Genomic DNA, 22,500 nt, shown 5'->3' on the forward strand with positions numbered 1-22,500 from the left:
AATTACGATGTGACATGTTTTCTTTATTTTTTTAGTTTACATATTGTGTCAACATAGGGTTTACATGTACAAACGGATTTTGACCAAAAGTCCAAAAAATACATTAACCAAACTTGGACTTGACAACGAAGAAGAAGAAAAAAAGAAAAGAAAAGACTATCGGCTACTCAGCGTTTTTGTTCCTAAACTTGAATCCTGATTTCCCATGTTGCATTTAAGGTCATACAGTTCCATATAACAAGCACTTGACAGGTATAGACATACCAAAGAAAACACAAATACATTCATAACCACCTTCTAACAGATGGCTCATCACACCCTCCCTATTCAACTACAGCCAAATTCACTGAGAATGATCAACATGACACTGGAATGCTCCAGGGTGGAAACGCGACCGCTGCTTAAGACTGCCAACGGCATCGTCTGTCTGATGAAGAGGGTCTCATTCAACCTCAACATATCTGTTGGGTTTGACTTTCAAAACGGCCGAGAACGTTTGGCTTGACATGAAATAATAACAGTATAACTGCCTTTCTTCATCCTCTCACTGCCATACTGGAAGATTAAACTCATCCTTTACATATGAATGCTTGTGTTATCCAACAAAATGCAGAAATAAAGTTGTGTATAAATATAAACTCTGACACCATAGCGTTCTGTTACGCTCTCCTTTATACAATGTCTGCTGGGGCCAGATCCCAGACCAGTTAGGTTACTCTCTGTATATGGTTGATATTGGATAGACAACCACTGTACTAATACGTTTTGATTGGACCTGTTGCTTGACTACCCCAATCAAGTCCTTTCAGATCTATATAGCGAGGGGATTGACCTGACAGGTTTTTAGCCCTGACCAGCAGCTCTATCGCTCTCTGACGGTCGGGCTGCTGCCCATCGTCTTGTTCTAGTGGGACCTGGAAGTTGGGAGACGACTCCCTTTGTCTAAACCCTGAACATGGACAACAGTAAGATGCTAACGGAACCTTCATGTAGCCTTTCAATGGCCTATTAACCTCTAGAAATATGGAACAACTGACACCTCAACAGCAGTTCAATGACAGCCATTTTACTTAAGCTAGGTTAACATAAAACAGCCAAGACATGCTCGCCAGTTTGACAACCCAATGGCTGTGTTGAAACTGCCTTCTCAGTTCTAAAGATTAGAAATTATGAATCTTGGGTGTTTTAGAACAACATGCATCCTAGAACTTGCTTCAAATTGTCTTGGCTTTTGTATGTGAACCCAGCATTATGGTGATGGCAATAAAGCATTCTTAAATCATTTATTTAGACTTTATAAGCATGTCACAAAACATGTTAATAAATTAATTAATCATCCCTTAATATTTATAAATGGCTTATAAAGGATAGTTCTTAGAAAGTGTTACCCATATTGCTTGAAATATAAGTTACCATATAAGTATAATAACATAATTATAAGCATAAACCATAAGTATAACATAATAATAAAGGGTTTTCAACATAAGAAAAGTAGTGTTTATAAATATTGTTATAGATTGGGTGTCATGAAGAGTAATGTCAAATATTTCTATAGGGGAAGAACAACCATTCATAAAGTTATATGAGTGTATATATATATATATATATATATATATACGTACATATAACTTTGTTATTCATGTTTGACATGCATAAACTCTTTATGAATGCTTTTGTATCACCTGTCTAAGAAGTGTGGTATCAACATTCTGTTCACCACTCGATTTTTTGAAATTTTGTTTGGAATGTATTTTACAGTCTGATATGTGACAGGAGTCACAACCCAACACTGTCTTAACTTCTTAGTTCCAAACTATTACCATCGGAGGACGAAGAACCTACTGACTAATGGTCCAATGGCAACATACAGTACACTCAATCACTGGGTGCCAGATTTGTGGATTCTGGCCAGTTGATCAGTCTGCAGATACACAACCCAGAGAGGCACTATGCAAACACATCATACTGTACAGTAGAAATCATTCAGTAATATATTGTGAATATAGAAATCTAACTATAAAACAAAAAGCCCTCTTGTGGCTCCTATTTCTATTACATTCTCTAAATGTAAACCAAGTATGACAAAAAGTAACATACTGTACCAAATTTTAGTCCATTTCACAAATTGTATATACAGTCTTTCAACATAAAATATGATCAATGCAAAGGCATATTCCAAAGGTATACGGTATAAATATAGGAGAAACACTAGCAAAGAGGGAGGTACAGTAACATGTAGTAGGATGGGACAGAGCAGGGCTGATGTTTTAGACCCACCTAGATTTTGCAACATGTGAGCTTTTTGTTTTTCTTGTACTTGTAGACCCATATTCGAGTGGCACCTTCAAACAGTCGTATTACAGGATGTATATCTATCTCCTTCTCAACCTTTCTCTCTCCCAACCTCACTTCAAAACACCTGGTCGTTTTCTCTCTCTCCCTCTCTCTCCCTCCCTCTCTCTCTCTCCCTCTCTCTCCCTCCCTCTCTCTCTCTCTCCCTCCCTCTCTCTCTCCCTCCCTCTCTCTCTCCCTCTCTCCCTCCCTCCCTCTCTCTCCCTCCCTCTCTCTCTCCCTCTCTCTCCCTCCCTCTCCCTCTCTCCCTCCCTCCCTCTCTCTCCCTCCCTCAGTACACACTCACGTTCCCCCACTCCACCAGGTACTGGACCTTCCCGTCTGGCGTGACTCGTCTGGCCAAGATCCTGACCGCTTCCCCGCCCCCCCAGCCCCTGGCCGCCGCCCCATCCCCTCCTCCTCCTCCTCCTCCTCCTCCTCCTCCCCCACCTCCTCCTCCTCCTCCTCCCCCCCCTCCCACCGCGGCAGCATACGGCGCCAGGTCACGCAGGAGGAGGGAGGGGCAGGGCTCCAGCTTGGGCCCGGGCTGGTGCTGGTGGTGTTGGTGGTGTGGATGGTGTTGGTGGTTGTTGTGTTGGTGGTTGGGGCGGTGGTGGATGTGGTGATGGGAGGATGACAGGGAGAAGGGGAGGCAGGGGAGCGGGCCTTTACACGGCTCCTCCACACTGTTGGGGGGGGGGGGGAGAAAAGGAGGACATTGTCACTGTTCTCCAGGCAGAAGCATGATCTCCCCCCATCATCCCTATATTCAGTATGAGGCCTTGAGAAAAGGGTGCTATGTATATAGAAACATGTTTAACTACAGAAGAACCCTCTGAAAAACGTCTCACGCAGAACCCTTTTTTAAGGTCGGCAAGGTTCCACATAGAACCCTTTTCAGGTCAAACAGCACCTATAGTTACGCATGTCTCTTTATACGTAGTGCTAGTTTATTGGCATGTGGCGCGGGAGCAGCTGCTGGTACCGACCTGTAGTGGTGCAGGGTTCTGGAGATGGCCGGGGTACCATTGTAGGAGGGGTGGTACAGGGCGAACATCCTCTTAGGAGGAGAGCTGTGGATGAGACATCATAAACACAAACAACAAACAGCTATACACAGTGAAACACGCCACGTTACCACAACAGAGTCCCTCTTGGGATACAAACAACACACACAACACCCAAAAACCCAACAACTTCAAATGATCCAAAAACGACAGGGTTGCAATGAACTACGACACTCACCCCAAGTTAAGCTCCTCCTCCGACTTCCTGGAGTTATAGAGGTTTGCCCCGCCTACGTAGCCATGGCAACATGGCACGAGATCTATGGGGTTGGCAGCGACCGGGGGTGGACAAGGCTGGATACAGGAGACACACTGATTAAACCGTGTTTGGATGCCAAATCAGAGGGTCCAGTCAAACATGGACACTTCATCTCACAATCATGAACATGTTACTCTCTGCATGCGGAATATTTACAGCTTCCTTATGAATAGATCTACATATTCCAACAGGAGATAATATTCATCATAATCAGAAAATGTTCAGGATTTGTCCAGGGATTGTGTTTGATCTTTCTAAGTGGCAGGTGGAACTTTGGGCTTTGATGTTTTAAGGTCATGCCAAAAACATGCTACTAGCATTCATTCAACACTAGGTTCTACTGTGAGGTGCGAACTCTGTCAGCATATCGCTGCACGAGGAAAATAATCAAGAGGAACGCGATGTCATAACACATGATTGATCCCAGCTTCAATAACACCATTTTCCATGGCCCATCAGGCACAGCAGTGTAATCCATGTTCTGTCGACGCACAGGCACAGGCTGCCTGATAGGCTCGCCTGATAGGCTGTCGACAGCACTAACCTTGTCAAGAAAAATCGCCCTCCTGTTCCATCTATCAGGGACTCCATCAGCTGTCATCAGCGCCAGACGCGCCCTGACCACCCTCTGCTGCTCCCCGGAGCGCCACGAGGACGCCGTAGCGCGGCGTTACAACCGCCACATTATCAGCGCACTGCCCCTTTAAATGGATGCGCTCTGTCGGTGCCACACTGTCAAAGTGCCAACGCCACCTGACCAAACTGTAATCGACTGCAAAGTGCACTTGGAAGCACTCCCAGATCACGCATATCAGCACACCCATCCCCTCTCGCTTCCCCTGTGATAACCAACCTGCCCTCCAAGATGGCCGACGCGATGTGCTGGTCTGCTACGCCGCCGCCTCACAATGTGCTCTGTCTCTGGATTGTTTCTGCCTGGCTGTGTGTACAGGGACACGCTCAGGACGATAGCTACATATTCCCTGGGCTGATGGCGTGTAAAAAATAGCGTCCCAGACACACGTTTGCATTCTGAAACATGCTTGACACGGTACCTTATGAGGAAAACAGCATCGATTTAGCATGTCTCAAAGAAACATATGATGCACTCGATCTGTGGAGAACGGGCTGCTCACATCATATGATTTGTTTATCTAACTACAGTATAAAGGCAGGAATCTCTGTCTGTCTGTATTTCTCTCATCTGGAGAAGCGGGCGCTGTATGAGGTGGACATTCAGCAGGTGTAACGCTCAGGGCCCAAGGAAGCGCAGCGCCGTGTGGGAAGTTGTTTGGATGAGCAGGTCTCAAGAAAGCTGCAATTAACCGGCCTGTTCTGAACATGCACGTGTTCAATAGACACAAGGAACCAAGGAAGTGGTTCCAGCAACCGAGGAAGCGCCAGAGGTGGCAACGGCACAAGCTCTACGCTACCTCACACAAGCACACCACTTACACACACAAAATCAATCCCAGAGAGACCCACACAACACTGGCCGTGTCCTGCCAAAGACTGTCTGCTTGCAAAAATGTGTCCAGGTGATGTCATTGGACTGTCGTTGCTATACCAACGTGGTATCCTAGCATTCCTGACATTCCTGAGTAGCGTTCACACGTTTGCTTTACCTCAGAATAACTTATGATTACTGGGCCAGCTTAAAAACGCATGTGAACATCATGCCAATGTTTGGATTGGAGTCACAATGTTCATTCATTTAGCTAACCACCTAGCTTAGCTAATCTACACGTTATCATACTGTAATGGAAGGAGTCTCTGTATGTCAGTCTGTATTTGGATTTTCTCGAGAACCAGGCACTGTGTGAAGTTGAGATTCGGCAGGTGTTTTGCTTCGGACCCAAGGAAGCGCAGGGTCAAGTCTGGAGTTGTTGGAACGGGCACTGCACTAGTTCAAAACAAATATCCATCTTGTTAGCTTCACCCTGCACGGCTAGACTAGAAGGTTCTCATGGCCGGCCATGTTGGAGGTTTAAGCTAAGTTTAGGCTAAGTATCTAGATGGATAGATCAATAGACAGACAGATAGACCTATCTAACTAACTAGCTAGCTAGATCAATAGACAGACAGATAGACCTATCTAACTAACTAGCTAGCTAGATCAATAGACAGACAGATAGACCTATCTAACTAACTAGCTAGCTAGATCAATAGACAGATAGACCTATGTAACTAGCTACTGTAGCCATCTACATTCAGTAGCCTAAAACCTACAACATGGCCGACTGATGACGTATGTGAAAGCCCTCTACACCGGTGAGCTGTTAGCCTGGATGCAGGGCGCTGGGCGGCGGGGGCCGGGGCACCGGGAGGAGACAGAACCACTGACCTGTGTCTCCATGATGCGCCGTTTTGATTTACGTGACTCCGGTCCGCCCACTCTCCTCTGACAGGCCAGCGACAAGGGGCTGAGGCGCGAAACAAACACACACACACACACACACAGAGCAACAGTGACTGCTAACCTGCAGTAAAGGCGAGGGTGTGATGCCGTATGTTGCACCAAGATTGCAAGTGCACATGCACGTGAGGGCATGCACACACACACATACAAGCACTCTCTCTCTCACACACACACACACACACACACACACACACACACACACACACACACACACACACATACATACAAGCACTCTCTCTCACACACACACACACACACACACACATACATACAAGCACTCTCTCTCTCACACACACACACACACACACACACACACACATACAAGCACTCTCTCTCACACACACACACACACACACACACATACATACAAGCACTCTCACACACACACACACACACACACATACAGGTACTCTCTCTCACACACACACACACACACACACACACACATACAAGCACTCTCTCTCACACACACACACACACACACACATACAGGTACTCTCTCTCTCTCACACACACATGTGCATATATAGGCTACAGGCACTCACACACACACGCACTAATGGGCGATTTTATAGGGGGCAACCCAACTCAAATCTTGTCTAATTAACACAATTATTAAATACATAATTGTGGTTTGTACCAGTTTGTGTTAGGTCATCATTCATTTTAAAAGTGTATTTATTACTTTAACTAGGCTACCTTTAAAAAAATATATATTCATAATCCACCAATGGCACAACTCGTCCGTCGACCTCAACTATTTCCGGATTGATCTGTTACCGCAAAAAAAATTGATCTGACTGTACTGCTCAGTGCTCAACAAGCTACAACTAGCCAACCTGCTCACAATGGCAAAAAGAGTTATAAAAACAATTGACCCCTTCTTCATTAAAAAAAATAAAACTGGCAATGCTAATGAAGAAGCTAGCCTACCACTCGAAATGACACCGCAGCAGGTGCAATCGAATGCAGAAGTGCTCCAGAGGCTATCGAAGCTAGCACTAGCACTAGCAAGATCACCATCGGCGAGGAAGCTAGCACCAGCAGGCAGTTGCAGTTTTATGTTGTGATGTTGGGTATGGCCTAGTGCTCGGTCATAAAGTCATATTGACATGCTCGTGGTGTCTAGATGAAGTTTGATGCGTTGTGCATATTGATTTGTCATACGGATTTCTTATTAGCATACTGTTCACAACTGGCATTCTTTGTAAATAGATGGGACGGGACGGCAGAATGTTTTTTTTTTTTTTTCACGTCCCCCCTACTCTCAGAGGGTAAAATCGCCTATGCACGCACACACACACACACACATATACAGGCATACATGCACACATGCAGGCACACAGGTACACACACACACACATACCGAAACACACAGAGACTCTCTCTCACACAAACACACACACACACACACACAGGTATGCATGAACACATACAGGCATACACACACAAGCACACACACACATATACACACACAAGGTGGGCTCCTGCATAAACCAAGGATTTACTAAAACATTGGAACTAAACCCATAGTTTAAAATAGTGGGTGAAGTGCATTCCTTTGATTTATGACATTAATAGTAAGTTAAGTGTTCCCATGGTCCAGAGCAGGACCGCAGCCCAGAGGGTCCTCAGAGACCAGAGGGCTCTCACTCACACCTCCTGCTGAGTGGGACTGATGGGCTGGGGCTAGGGCTAGGGTTAGACGCTGGGGCTAGGGTTAGGGCTGGGGCTAGGGCTAGGATTAGACGCTGGGGCTAGGGTTAGGACTAGGATTAGACGCTGGGGCTAGGGTTAGGGCTGGGGTTAGGGCTAGGATTAGATGCTGGGGCTAGGGTTAGGGCTGGGGCTAGGGCTAGGACTAGGGTTAGACGCTGGGGCTAGGGTTAGGGCTGGGGCTAGGGCTAGGATTAGATGCTGAGGCTAGGGTTAGGGCTAGGATTAGATGCTGAGGCTAGGGTTAGGGCTACGATTAGATGCTGAGGCTAGGGTTAGGGCTAGGATTAGACGCTGAGGCTAGGGTTAGGGCTAGGATTAGATGCTGAGGCTAGGGTTAGGGCTAGGATTAGACGCTGGGGCTAGGGCTAGGGTTAGGGCTAGGATTAAACGCTGGGGCTAGGGTTAGGGCTAGGATTAGACGCTGGGGCTAGGGTTAGGGTTATGGTAGTAAGGAGAGAGCTCATCCTTACTCTGACCTTCTCCTGTGTGTGATGTTGATTGGCGGTTCGGCGATGAGGGGGGACGAATCAGAGGTCAGAGGGGGCGGAGCTCGGACCTGAAGTCCAAAAAGACACTTCTTCTTCTTGATTTCCTTCCCAGAGACGAACCTGGATGACGTCACAGGAGAGACAGAGCTGAGACAACCTGGGGACAAACTGTCTGAGTCAGTCCTCACTAAGACATGCTTCAGATTTACACACAACACTACAGTCATCACACAGTCATGCAAATAATGCATTGTTAGGTTATTAGTCCATCGCCTTTACTATGTTCAATTATTTGAGGAAGGAAGGAAGGAAGGAAGGAAGGAAGGAAGGAAGGAAGGAAGGAAGGAAGGAAGGAAGGAAGGAAGGAAGGGAGTACGGAAGAAAGGAAGGAAGGGAGGGAAGAAGAAAGGAAGAAAGGAAGGAAGGAAGGAAGGTAGGAAGGAAGGAAGGAAGGGAGGGAGTACGGAAGAAAGGAAGGAAGGGAGGGAAGAAGAAAGGAAGGAAGGAAGGAAGGAAGGAAGGAAGGAAGGAAGGAAGGAAGGAAGGGAGGGAGTAAGGAAGAAAGGAAGAAAGGAAGGAAGGGAGGGAAGAAGAAAGGAAGGAAGGAAGGAAGGAAGGAAGGAAGGAAGGAAGGAAGGAAGCAAGGAAGGAAGGAAGCAAGGAAGGAAGGAAGGGAGGGAGGGAGTAAGGAAGAAAGGAAGGAAGGGAGGGAAGAAGAACGGAAGGAAGGAAGGAAGGAAGGAAGGAAGGAAGGAAGGAAGGAAGGAAGGAAGGGAGGGAGTAAGGAAGAAAGGAAGAAAGGAAGGAAGGGAGGGAAGAAGAAAGGAAGGAAGGAAGGAAGCAAGGAAGGAAGGAAGCAAGGAAGGAAGGAAGGAAGGGAGGGAGGGAGGAAGGGAGGGAGGAAGGAAGGAAGGAAGGAAGGGAGGGAGGGAGGAAGGAAGGAAGGAAGGAAGGAAGGAAGGAAGGAAGGAAGGAAGGAAGGAAGGAAGGAAGGAAGGAAGGAAGAAAGGAAGAAAGGAAGGAAGGAAGGGAGGGAAGAAGAAAGGAAGGAAGGAAGGAAGGAAGGAAGGAAGGAAGGAAGGAAGGAAGGAAGCAAGGAAGGAAGGAAGCAAGGAAGGAAGGAAGGAAGGAAGGAAGGAAGGAAGGAAGGAAGGAAGGAAGGAAGGAAGGAAGGAGAGGTGATAAATGTGGTGGTGTTCTTTCTGTTCATTCTTCTTGTGGTGTGCAGGTCTCACCTGTCCTTGTTGGAGTTGAGAGCGTTGAGCAGGTTGTGACAACGATCCGGCCTCGCCGTGTCCGACAGCTGGCAGAGCACAGAGGAAGAAGAATCGACGTTTTATTCACGCTCTGGACTGCATTTGTCGACAAATGTTAACACATCATTGTTTGTTTTACCTTCATTTCAAATGTAATTCACAAAAATTGCTCAAAAACTGATGGTCTACCCAGTATATTTACTATTGAAAAAGTGCTGGTTACATAAACAGTTACATGTAGCTGCTAAACGTGTCTGCAATTACAACATGGCTCCCGATATTTTCACCTCATTTCATCATGGTGCTTAAGTGAAGAAATATTGATACCGAGCCTAGAAGCAGGGAGTCCCAATTCTCGTTGGTAAACGACAGGATTTCATGGTCGAAATCAAAGTATTTTCTTTTGCAGCACAGAGAGAGGTGGTAGAGGACCAGATGGGCCAAGTCCACCCTGTATTCACAACAAAACACATCAGCTCCACTCATCAAATCACGTCTTCCATAAATGCTCTCAAAAATGAAATGCCTCACACATGCACAAAACAACTGACATTCAAACCGGCTTGTTTAAAAACAGTGCTTTAGAAAGTCATGTTTAATTCCCTAAGCCGCAATGAAAGGTTTGGTTGAGATAAGAAGCGTCTCAGCTCACCAGCTCATGGGAAGCCTTTGGATGCTCTCCGCTCCGCACGCACACACCGAGCACTGGAACTCATAAAACCTTCAGACCAACCACAAGCACAAACAGCATGTTCACAGAGGTACAGGCACAACAGAAGTTCTCAGGTACAGACGGTAGTCTGTATCACAGTGTCGTCGGTTTATTACCTTTTCTACCCACACAATCCCACTGAGGCAGAAAGACCTTAAAGGACCATACCGGTCTAAATATGATTTGATCTCCTAAAACTAGTCATCCAACTTATATCACATTACCGCAATCCATTTTCCGAACTAAAGCTCACATGAAAAGATATTAACATTTTCGCGTTTTATTTACATTTCAAAAGTTGATGAACGTGATGACTTCAAAACATATTTTTTTAATTGTTCCCTCATTGCGTTGACAAACTCGCCTCGTTTAGTTTCCAATAATTTTCAGTAGTTATTATTTTCGTTTTAACCGTCTTTGCACAGCCTACGCCAACGGTCTGTCTTCTTCCTGCTTACATGGCAGTCGTTGCTAGGAGCGCTGGGTAGAGAATCTAGCGTAGGAGGATTAGAGAATATAGCGCATGAGTTCAATGGATTCAAACGAAAATAATATAAAATAAAACTACTGAAAATTATTTGAAACTAACTGGGGCAAGTTTGTCAGCGCAACGAGGGAACAATTTAAAAATACATTGTAAAGCCATCATGTTCAACTTTTGAAATGTAAGTAAAACTAATTTATTTTAAGGTGAGCTTTGCTTTGGAAGATTGACTGCGGTAATGTGATATACGTTGGGTGACTAGTTTAAGGAGCTCAAATCATATTTAGACCGGTACAGTATGGTCCTTTAATGTGACTGCTAAACTCAGAACTCAGAATGGAGACATCCTGTCCTGTGATGGATAATAACGGGAGCAGTGCCACACGTTTGCTTCTATAAAACAAGTTCCTCTTGTTGTCCATCACCTGTTTAGTAGATGCTGTAAGGTCCTACCTGCCATCCCTCCAGCCCCTCACCCCCCCCCCCCCCCCAGGTAGCAGGGTGTTAAACCCCAGTGTGCAGATGCTTAATAGATGGACACCTTTTATTAGACACAAGATTAACAAACAGCTCTACCAGCCAGCGCTCTGAACGCTCTAGTAGAGTTTGTGGAAGGAATGCGGCCTCTTGAGCCTCATCCCTCTGAGCCTTGTCCCCCTGAGCCTCATCCTCCTGAGCCTCATCCTCCTGAGCCTCATCCCCCTGAGCCTCGTCCCCCTGACCCTCATCCCCCTGAACCTCGTCCCCCTGAGCCTCATCCTCCTGACCCTCATCCCCCTTAACCTCGTCCCCCTGAACCTCGTCCTCCTGAGCCTCGTCCCTCTGGGCCTCGTCCTCCTGACCCTCATCCTCCTGAACCTCGTCCCCCTGACCCTCTTCCCCCTGACCCTCGTCCTCCACCCTGTGAGGACAGCAGAATGCCATCTCCTGTGGCCCAAGAGGTCAGGAGGGTCAAACCAGAGGCCAGTGAGGAAAGAAGCAAGTCTTCACCTGATCCTAAAAGAATGAAATCCCCCTGAAACTGTGATTGGGGCCCCTGTGAGGTCCCCAGCTCCTCCACATCAGGGGTTCCCAACCTTCCTTCCCCAGAGCCCCCCTTACTTACACTTGATGGAATTTGCCCCCCCCCCCCCCCCTTCGCAAAATCGCTGTGAACGTCCAGTCTGTGTCTGTTCATATGTGCACAAATTCCATCAAGTGTAAATTAGGGTGCAATGAAGCGTTTCGCCACTGTAGCAGTGATATTAATGCTGACACGATTCATAGTCTCTGATTAATTTCTTGAATTTATATGGTATTGTAGTACAAGGCTTTTTGGCCCTTCATCAGATATGATCATGCATTTTGTTAAAATTGCTTTTGCTGACATGTCAATAACATGATTCTTTGTCTAGCTAATATTAAGGCCTCAAATTGTCTGGGGCCTGGCGCCCCCCCTGCGATTGTTGGCGCCCCCCTAAGGGGGGCCCAGACCCCAGGTTGGGAAACCCTGCTCCACATGATGCACCATGTGAACCTCATGAAGTCCAGCTAGCACAACCTGGACAGCATAACGCTGGAGAATGGGTCAGAAACCACAACTAGGCTCTAATAACCAGGGCTGGAAGCACCAGTTCTTAAGGAAACACAGGGGGTGGAATGGCTGTACCAAGAGAAGTGAGATTCTGTTGTATTTGGATCCACAGGTCCTGGATGAGACCCATGTGAGGGGCTTTTGGGTCCAACTCTGAGGATGACAGTATCTAGGGGATGACTGAGCAGTAAAGTAACAAAGTCATGTCTAGAAGATCAATTGAAATGAAATAACATGCAATGCTAGCAGTTAAACTAAACAATGTATTTGTATTATTAAAGTAAACATACATGTAATAATCACATGAATAAAAGTTAGAATCTTTAACAGTAGAATGTAACTAACATTTCTGACTGTATTTTGAACTCTGAATCAAAAGCTAGGGACAAAGTCTGACCATTTGGCCACTTCCTCTTCACAGTTTGTGGGAAGCACCAGAATGGACCAACCAGTCGATTGATCATTAGGTCATGTGATTCTTTTTAGGCAACTGTATTTATGTAGTGTTGATTGGGAATGTACTAGAGAGATTTTGTTAGGTGATAGGATGACAGTAACAATGAGCATGTGATGACCATGAGATGATCACTGTATGAGATTATGATGTGTGCCTTTGATTGGTTGAAAATGATGTAATGTTTTAAGATAGGGAGGAGTGTTTATGGTTGAAATTGACGTATTGCCTGATGTGACAGGAGGAGAGAGATGAGAGAAAGAGTATCAAAGTTATGCCGGGCTCAGACTACAGGATTTTTGGGCCGATTTATCCCCGATTCACCCCTCCCGACAATCAGAGAAGAAATCTGGTCTGGAACGTTGGTCGGGGCCGATGATCGGCCCAGATTATCTTGTAATGTGAGGGGTTTACAGATCCAATTTTACACCTCCCGATCGGCTTGCAGACCCATCGGGGCAGCCCTGATAATATCAAACATGTTTGATATTTAAGATTATTACGTCCCGACTTTACAAGTGAGACGGCGAGACCAGTGGTTCGTTGCTCCCTCGGGCACGATAAGATCCTGTAGTGTGTGATGAGCTGTTATTTTCAAATCTTGCTGTGTGTGCTTGTTTGAGATGCGCAAGAAGAATATCTGTTAAGATTCTCCTTATGTGCGTGATGTAACCCGATTTAGAAATTGGGTTAGGATTTTAAATATCCTGTAGTGTGAGCCCGGCATTAGGGAGCAGCAGTGCTCCTGGGGATTCTCCATCTGGGGGCTACGACCTACGACCCAGGAGGAGATTCTGAACCCCTGAGTCCCTCAGCCTGTAGACATCGAGCAGAAGAAAGAAAGTCTGATCTGAACTGAAAGAAAATAAGCTTCAGAAAGAAAAGAGAACTCAGAAAGAAGCTTCCCGAAAGAAACACTGTGATCTGAACTGAAAGAGGCCTGACTCAGAAAGGAGCTTCCAACTGTAAATATGATAAGAAAGATCAGGCTGAGCCCAAGGGGCCTATTTGGTGAAACTCTCTCTCTGACCAAGGTTACAAAAAAAAAATACTCATTACTATTTCATTTAATTACTCATTTATTATTTTTTGCTTTTGCTATTGCCCTGATAATCAATTAAATAATAAAGTAGCGTTTGCATTGTTCTATTGTCACCTTACTCTCCCAGAGGAATGTGCTCAGATAGGGGAGTATATCCTCTCTTGTAATAGTAAGAAGTTAGTCTACGCATGCCAAGGATCTGACAGGCTACTCTGGACTCTAGAGAAACATCTCCCTACAGTTCAAGTATACTTCCTGTTAATCTAGCAACCACACCAACAGACATCTCATATGAGTAGAGCCACAGTTAACCTGTGTTGTCTCAGGATTGCATCCAACTTATCAGGTCACAGGAGCGGTGCATTCTGGGGCGGAGGTGGGGAAGGCACAGGGATGTATGTGGTCAGAGGCTGGGCGAGTCTACTCAATCCCATTTTAATAATTATTAATCAGAATCCCAAGTGGGCTGAAGAATTAAAGGACATGGCCAACATTTTGGGAAATACGCTGGTTTTCCATCTTCCCTGGGGTTAGACAAGCAGTATGAAGGATTTTCAACTCTGTGCGTGCAATATGGAGTGACGAGACCTGGACCGATTAGCCTAGCTTAGCGGCATTCACTGGTACCAGGTTAGGCCGATTAGCCTACTTTCCAAATGTCACGAAATAACCCCCCAATACAACTCCAAAACTATTCTGTTTAGAGTTTGTAATGTGTGTATTTACCACGTTGAGTGATTGAGTGATTTTAATTAAACATTTTCGTTTTCTAAGCAGAAATACTCTGAACTATTTTTTTAGAACCAGGCGTAGGGATTACACTCATCACTCCAAACGCGTAGCATTGTGACTAGCTAGGTATCGAGGTAAACAAACCTGCGTTCCAACGAGCGAAGTGGATATTATCAGCTCGCACATAGTTAGATGCTACAATAGACTAGCTTGTATCTAGATACACCGTCCATAACTTTATAAATATGGTTCAGTGTGTTGTAAAGAGCTGTAATAACAGGCAGTCGAGGCTAGGGTATCACGGGTCGTTCCATTGGTTTCCAAAGGATCTGGAGCGGGCGAAGCTATGGCTAAATAAATATTATTCATAACACCTGGATGAAGGCTCTATATTTGGAATACAATTTATTACAGATGGAGAATCATCTGAAGTCACAACGGGACTAGATGAAACCATAACAGAACACTTACCGCAGCCGTTTCACTTCTCTGTGCGCTGCCGATGGATGGGATGGCTGTATCCGTTAGAAACACTGTCATGGTTCGGTTTCTATCTATTTTTTCTTGTGAAAAATGATCTATGCAAATACGCTGCTTGTTGATTATCTCCCTAGGTGTGTTGGGATCCATGTTCAAAGCAAGTAGCCATAGCTTCGCCCGCTCCGGATCCTTTGGAAACCTCGACTGCCTGTTATTACAGCTCTTTACAACACACTGATCCATATTTATAAAGTTATGGACGGTGTATCTAGATACGAGCTAGTCTATTGTAGCATCTAACTATGTGCGAGCTGATGATATCCACTTCGCTCGTTGGAACGCAGGTTTGTTTACCTCGATACCTAGCTAGTCACAATGCTACGCGTTTGGAGTGATGAGTGTAATCCCTACGCCTGGTTCTAAAAAAATAGTTCTGAGTATTTCTTCTTAGAAAACAAAAATGTTTAAAAATTAAAAATTGTGATCACCCAACGTGGTAAATACACACATTAAAAACTCTAAACAGAATAGTTTTGGAGTTGTATTGGGGGGTTATTTCGTGACATTTGGAAAGTAGGCTAATCGGCCTAACCTGGTACCAGTGAATGCCGCTAAGCTAGGGGATCTGGAGCTGGGCCCTTGTACTGGGTTCTAGTGTTGAGCACTTTCAGAACTTCATTATTATTTAGAAAGTGCTTCCCCAGTTCTAAAACTGTAGTTCTGAAGATTAGAAAATGATAAATCGTCAAGACTCCACTTTCAGAACAGGGAGAGACGTTCTAGAACTACAGACATTCTACCTTCTCTCCCAGGATTCTACCACTCAGAAGAAATAGTGTGCGAGCAGACGGCTCATAGAACAGCATAGAGCCGGAATTCAAAGAGCAGACAGTCTCAGCGCCTCTTCAGCTCTGTCTGACTGTGACTCCATCGATGTGCGAAGAAGGCAGCGCTAGGGTACGGCCGTCAAATCCTCAGACACTGACCTGTCTCCGTACAGCAAGGGTTTGGTCAGACACTGGGTGCACGCTTCATGAAACCACTGGCCACAGCTTCCGCACTGTAACATTTTCAAGTTCCACCTGCAGTTTGGAGAGTAGAGCCGTCAACCACACAGCCAAGCGGCACAAACACAGACATTAGCATCGTAGAGGGAAACAGATTCAATATCATACTGAACGCTGTGTAAAACTCTGCAGCTGTGTTAAAAAGCTGCAGATAGATACTTTATCTTCTTATAAGAAACACTGGGGAGGTGTTTGGTCATTTGTGCAAATTTCACTATCAGTTTTCACTATGGTGTGAGTTAACTGTTAGATAAAGTGAGGAAAGAACAACATCATTGTAAGGTTGGACAACACTCACTCTCCAGGCCCGGCACAGTAGCAGTAACACTGCTGCTGATTGGTCAGATGTTGCGGGTCCCAGTCTAAAGACGACAGCTGATAGGGCAGCCGGAGCTTCATGATCTGCATGAGCCGGGCGAAGCGTCCTCGTTTGAGGGCTCCGCCTCTCTGGAAAACAATTTGGACAAACTGATTGGCTCCAGACCTCTTCATTCACTGTCTGGTCAGAGCAGGTAGGTTCAGTATGCTGTTTCAGGGAACGAGGAAGATGAGGAAGTTGATATGGTGAGATACGGACGACCGATGAACAACTAGCCGTTACAATCCAGGGAAACCTGCTACCATGCAGGGTATCAAACTCCCTGATCAATACAGGACAGATCTGTGTAGTTTCACTTGCATCTACAGGACGGTATCCCTCACTCAACACTACTTAACACAGCTGGAACTGGAGCCTGATGCTGAACATCTGTAGGGATTGTTCCAGGTCTCTACAGGATCGGTTTTCCCAGGTGACACTGAAAGATTAGCGGTCTAACCTTGGTGGAGACTGCAAAGACACATTGTCGACAGATCCAAGAGCTGCTGTCGGCTTCTGGTTCGATGGAGGGAGTGTGGCACTCTGGGTGATAACCTGTTGACCGGGGTGAGATACAGTAGAGGAGAGGTCAAGACAGTACTGGTACCATCACAGAATGGAATGTTGACTTAAAATGACTACATACCATCATAGAGTTAAAAAAAACATATTACACTATAGACTTGTTTTGTTGAATTACAGTAGCTGTGTTAAAAACATGTGTAGGTTCCCAGCTGGTACAGAGCCTGTCAGACAGGGCCCACTAACCATGACGACATTTAAGACAGTTGATGAGGGGCTCTTTAAGGGGTGGGGCATCGCAGATACAGCAAACTTCTTCCACTCCTACAGAGACTGTGGGGAGAGAGAGGGGGAGGGAGTAAAAGAGAGAGTGAGAGAGTAAGAGTGAGTGAGAGAGAGTGAGAGAGAGTGAGAGAGTGAGAGAGAGAGAGAGAGAGAGAGAGAGTGAAAGAGAGAGTAATCACTCAACAGCTTTAATGTATGTATATTGATTCCCTTCCTTGCCACCTCATTGATTTAAATGTCTCCTGCACCCTTTCAGATTTCATTGCGTTTGACGGGTGGATATTTGGCTGTTCCTAACGAGCTGCACTTCCCCACACATTACACTAACGGGGGGTGGGGGGCGGGCTTTCCCTGAGGAGTCATTAGATTAATAAATTCATAAATACACTCTAATACACCAATTACAATTAGAAAGTGCTGCCTACAGAATCTCCAACACTTCCCAAGCGCCTGTATCGCAGCCTTGAATGTAAAAAGCTGACTAGATGCTCAACGCTGTTTAGAACTGTGATGAGGCCGGCTGGAAAGAAAGCGCACAATTAAGTGTTCATTTTTCAAAGCTCAAGGAGAGAAAGTAAACACAAACAAGAGTTCTCAGATCCTCTCACCAGCCCCTCTGAGGACAATCAGGAGGAGGAATTCATACAATGCTAAACTAACAATCATAAAGTCATAAAAACAGCAGGCCTACGTGGCTGGAACACAGAAACATGCAGATGTTGAAATAAAATCCTCTGAAACTCCATCAGTTTGGTTTCCACAATTGCCTCGGTTACACTCAATTTGTTTACAAAGGAAAATGGAGTTTCTTACAAGAGTGGATGTCTTTCCTCAGGACCCAGAATTCAGAGTTGTCCTCGAACCTCACCAGGCAACACTGCTTCACTCCGTCTACCTGGGAGAGACAACAGGTGATCTAGAGAGAACAGGTGATCTACCAGAGAGAGACCAGGTGATCTACCTTAGAAAGAGAACAGGTGATCTACCAGAGAGAGACCAGGTGATCTACCTAGAGAGAGAGACCAGGTGATCTACCAGAGAGAGAACAGGTGATCTACCAGAGAGAGAGAACAGGTGATCTACCAGAGAGAGACCAGGTGATCTACCAGAGAGAGACCAGGTGATCTACCTTAGAAAGAGAACAGGTGATCTACCAGAGAGAGAGACCAGGTGATCTACCAGAGAGAGAGACCAGGTGATCTACCAGAGAGAGAGAACAGGTGGTCTACCAGAGAGAGACCAGGTTATCTACCTGAGAGAGAGAACAGGTGATCTACCAGAGAGAGAACAGGTGATCTACCAGAGAGAGAGAACAGGTGATCTACCAGAGAGAGACCAGGTGATCTACCAGAGAGAGACCAGGTGATCTACCTGAGAGAGAGAAAATCTGATCTACCTGAGAGAGAGACCAGGTGATCTACCAGAGAGAGAACAGGTGATCAACCTGAGAGAGAGACCAGGTGATCTACCAGAGAGAGACCAGGTGATCTACCTGAGAGAGAGAACAGGTGATCTACCAGAGAGAGAACAGGTGATCTACCTGAGAGAGAGAACAGGTAATCTACCAGAGAGAGACCAGGTGATCTACCTGAGAGAGAGAACAGGTGATCTACCAGAGAGAGAACAGGTGATCTACCTGAGAGAGAGAACAGGTAATCTACCAGAGAGAGACCAGGTGATCTACCTGAGAGAGAGAACAGGTGATCTACCAGAGAGAGAACAGGTGATCTACCTGAGAGAGAGAACAGGTGATCTACCAGAGAGAGACCAGGTGATCTACCAGAGAGAGAACAGGTGATCTACCTGAGAGAGAGAACAGGTGATCTACCTGAGAGAGAGACCAGGTGATCTACCAGAGAGAGACCAGGTGATCTACCAGACAGAGAGACCAGGTGGTCTATCATAGAGAGAGACCAGGTGATCTAGCAGAGAGAGACCAGGTGATCTACCAGAGAGAGACCAGGTGATCTACCTGAGAGAGAGACCAGGTGATCTACCTGAGAGAGAGACCAGGTGATCTACCAGAGAGAGAGAACAGGTGATCTACCAGAGAGAGAGACCAGGTGATCTACCAGAGAGAGAGAACAGGTGAACCCAATGACTGACAAAACTAAATCTAAACTAAGTCTTTTTAGAGTCTCACACACACTTACTTGTTCTCACACACACACTCACATGTTCTCACACACACACTCACATGTTCTCACACACACACTCACGTTCTCACAAGCACACATCCCCGCTTTCTCTCTCTCCCAAACACACACACTCACCGACAAACACACACACAAACTCACCAACAAACACACACACTCACCGAAAAAACATATACACACACACTCACTGACAAACACACACACTCACCGAAAAACACACACACACACACACACTCCCCAACAAACACACACACACTCGCCGACAAACTTACTCTTTTCACATTGCCGACACACACTCACCGACAAACACACACACAAACTCACCAACAAACACACACACTCACCGAAAAAACATATACACACACACTCACCGACAAACACACACCCTCACCGAAAAACACACACACACACTCCCCAACAAACACACACACATACTCGCCGACAAACTTACTCTTTTCACATTGCCGAGGTACAGTAGTCCATCACTCCATCGAGCCAAAACATCTTCTCCTTCAGTCACTCCCCCCATCCTAGAGAGAGAGAGAGGGAGAGAGAGAGAGAGAGAGAGAGAGAGGGAGGGAGAGAGAGAGAGAGGGAGGGAGAGAGATAGAGGGAGAGTTAAAGATAGAGTGAGAGAGAGGGGGAGAGAGTTAGAGATAGAGGGAGAGAGAGAGAGAGAGAGAGGGAGAGAGAGGGAGAGGGAGAGAGAGAGGGAGAGAGAGAGAGACAGAAGGACCCATGGAATGGAATCTACTAATGGAAATCTGCTTTATCCTCTGAATACTTTGCTGCCCAGACAGACAGACAGACAGACAGACAGACAGTCAGACAGACAGACAGTAGTCAGACAGACAGACAGTCAGACAGTAGTCAGACAGACAGACAGACAGACAGACAGACAGACAGACAGACAGACAGACAGACAGACAGACAGACAGTAGTCAGACAGACAGAGAGACAGACAGACAGTCAGACAGACAGACAGACAGTAGTCAGACAGACAGAAGTCTACAGTGCTGAATGGTATTGGCACTAGGTTGTCAGGATTAAAAGGGTTAAATTCCCACCAACTGAGCATAGCGACAGTCAGTCTGAATCGGCTAGATTGAATGATGAGAAAGAAAGTACACATTGAGAGCTCGGGACGGATCCTCACGGCTCACACCACGTATGACCAAACACTGCATGATGACAGCACCGGTGGGTCGAAGCATCCCTCTTAACAGCCTGCCTTCCCTGAACACTTGTGTTTCTTCTGTGAACATGTAAAAAACTACAAACTTGAATAGATATGTGGAAGGAGAGTACATGCGTTGTCTGTGGGCTACAATAGGCATTTGTCCAGTGCATGCACTCAAGTGAAGATAAATTATACATGCTATAATTTGTGAATCGATAGAAAACCAACATTAATCGCCTCCGGCTGGATGGACAGGGAGCTTGTAAGCTACCTGTCAAGTCGAACTCCTTTCCGTCGGGGTCACAGCGATTCCTGGAGGCTTGACATTAATTTTTTTCGGCTCCTCTGTTCTCTTCTTCTCAATTCCTGGCCGGTTGGATGTGCAGCCTGCTGTACGTGTGTGCAAAAGTGGATGTGCATGTATGTCTGTATGTCCCTGTGCCTGGCGCGGATGTCAGTCAAGCTGTCAGCGGGAAAGGCGTCTGTCCGTCCGTCTCTGTCTCAGTCTGTCCTCCGCGACGTCGTCTCGGCATGTTCCCGCACATCTGCTCGCTTTTTCTCCCGCTATTGATGCTATTAAGCGTGTTTGTCAACGCAGACCGAGAATCAACCCGCCAGAGACGCCATCATCCTGCCTCTCTCTCGACCGACTTGTTGTGACGCAGACATAAAACAGCGAGAGGTGGAGTGGGAGGGAGCCGGGGACAAGAGAGGGGAGAGAGAGAACACCTTCTCATCCCACGAACTGACCCTACGGCTTTTTGACAAGACAGGTCGTGTTTCTTTGAGGGGAACAAGATTGTTCTAAGAGCCGCCTGGAGGCAGCGGCCAGTGCAAGTCGTTGATATTTAAGTAGCCAATTAGTGGGGAGAGTTTATCCACCTCTTTAATTGGTCCCAGAGAAGTTGAAGTCGTCTGGAGAAAGTTTCTCAAGTAAAAATGGAAGCTGCGCACATCATACTTTTTCCATTACTAAAATAAGCCCATACCCACATTAAACAGAAAAAAAATTATGTAATTCGGAACTATAACAAAATGGTTGAAATAACATGAGTGCAATTTATTTAAACCAAAGCCAAATTGTGTTTGATCCTGTGGGCCAATGATAGGCTACCTGCTATTTGCAGCATGCGCATTCATGCATATTTGCTGTTTTGTCAATTCTGTGGATTCATTAATAGTCGCGTGGGCTTTTTTAAAGGCTAATGTTAGAATTTCAGTGAAGCAATTAAGGCAGGCTATATCACATCTCAGTTGCCTTCATCATTGATAACATCCAAGTCAGTATAGTAGCCTAACACAACCACCCTGAATCTCAACCATAATCCTCATTAGAGGCGATCCTTGGGCCACATACTCTTAGTGAGCTGTATCCTAATCTGGGCTGTTAACTGCAGGCCCACTGAAGCCTACAACTGAACAATAACCTTGTTGTAACAAGGCTAAGATAATCTGATATAGGTTTATAGCTATAGACACAAACTACCAGAGGCCTCTGGTTATTCAATGTCATTTTTATTTTTTGTTTGTTTGTTTGTTTATTTGTTTATCCATATGTCAGATGCATGGATCACACCAAGCAAACGCATATGGTAATATTGTTTTGAACTCAAAATGGCCACTGGCATATCTCAAGGATGAAAGTCAGTTCTTCTTGTGCAACACTAGATGGCAGCATACTGCACCCCATTCAGCCTAGGAGAGACGCTGCAGCGGTATTCACTGACAGATCTAGCTGCATGATGTCAGATCCTTGTAATGTGACATTACACTATAGCATGGAGAGAAGGGCTTCACTTTGACTTAGAAAATAAATTAGATAATAATATAGAATAATTCAAAATAACATTCATGTTTATATGCATGATGAATATGAGACACTAACTACACATACATGCAATGTTCCACACGTAAGA

General features: G+C 45.7%; 1 protein-coding gene across 1 annotated transcript; it reads right to left on the minus strand.

The window, feature by feature from the left end:
• Positions 1-2,623: 2,623 nt before the first annotated feature.
• On the minus strand, positions 2,624-20,935 carry phf1 (PHD finger protein 1; the record flags this gene model as incomplete). Its single annotated transcript, XM_084441767.1, has 15 exons — positions 20,856-20,935; positions 19,856-19,934; positions 18,062-18,143; positions 17,210-17,296; positions 16,902-16,996; positions 16,382-16,530; positions 16,003-16,098; positions 10,192-10,260; positions 9,867-9,990; positions 9,519-9,586; positions 8,272-8,403; positions 6,002-6,080; positions 3,577-3,692; positions 3,317-3,404; positions 2,624-3,016 (listed from the first exon to the last, which is right to left on the minus strand). The coding sequence occupies exons 2-15, from the start codon at positions 19,931-19,933 to the stop codon at positions 2,624-2,626; spliced, it is 1,656 nt and encodes a 551-aa protein (XP_084297893.1). The 5' UTR covers position 19,934; positions 20,856-20,935.
• Positions 20,936-22,500: the final 1,565 nt, after the last annotated feature.

Source organism: Borostomias antarcticus (genome assembly GCF_949987555.1).
Source record: "Borostomias antarcticus genome assembly, chromosome: 8".
Taxonomy (NCBI): Eukaryota; Metazoa; Chordata; class Actinopteri; order Stomiiformes; family Stomiidae; genus Borostomias; species Borostomias antarcticus.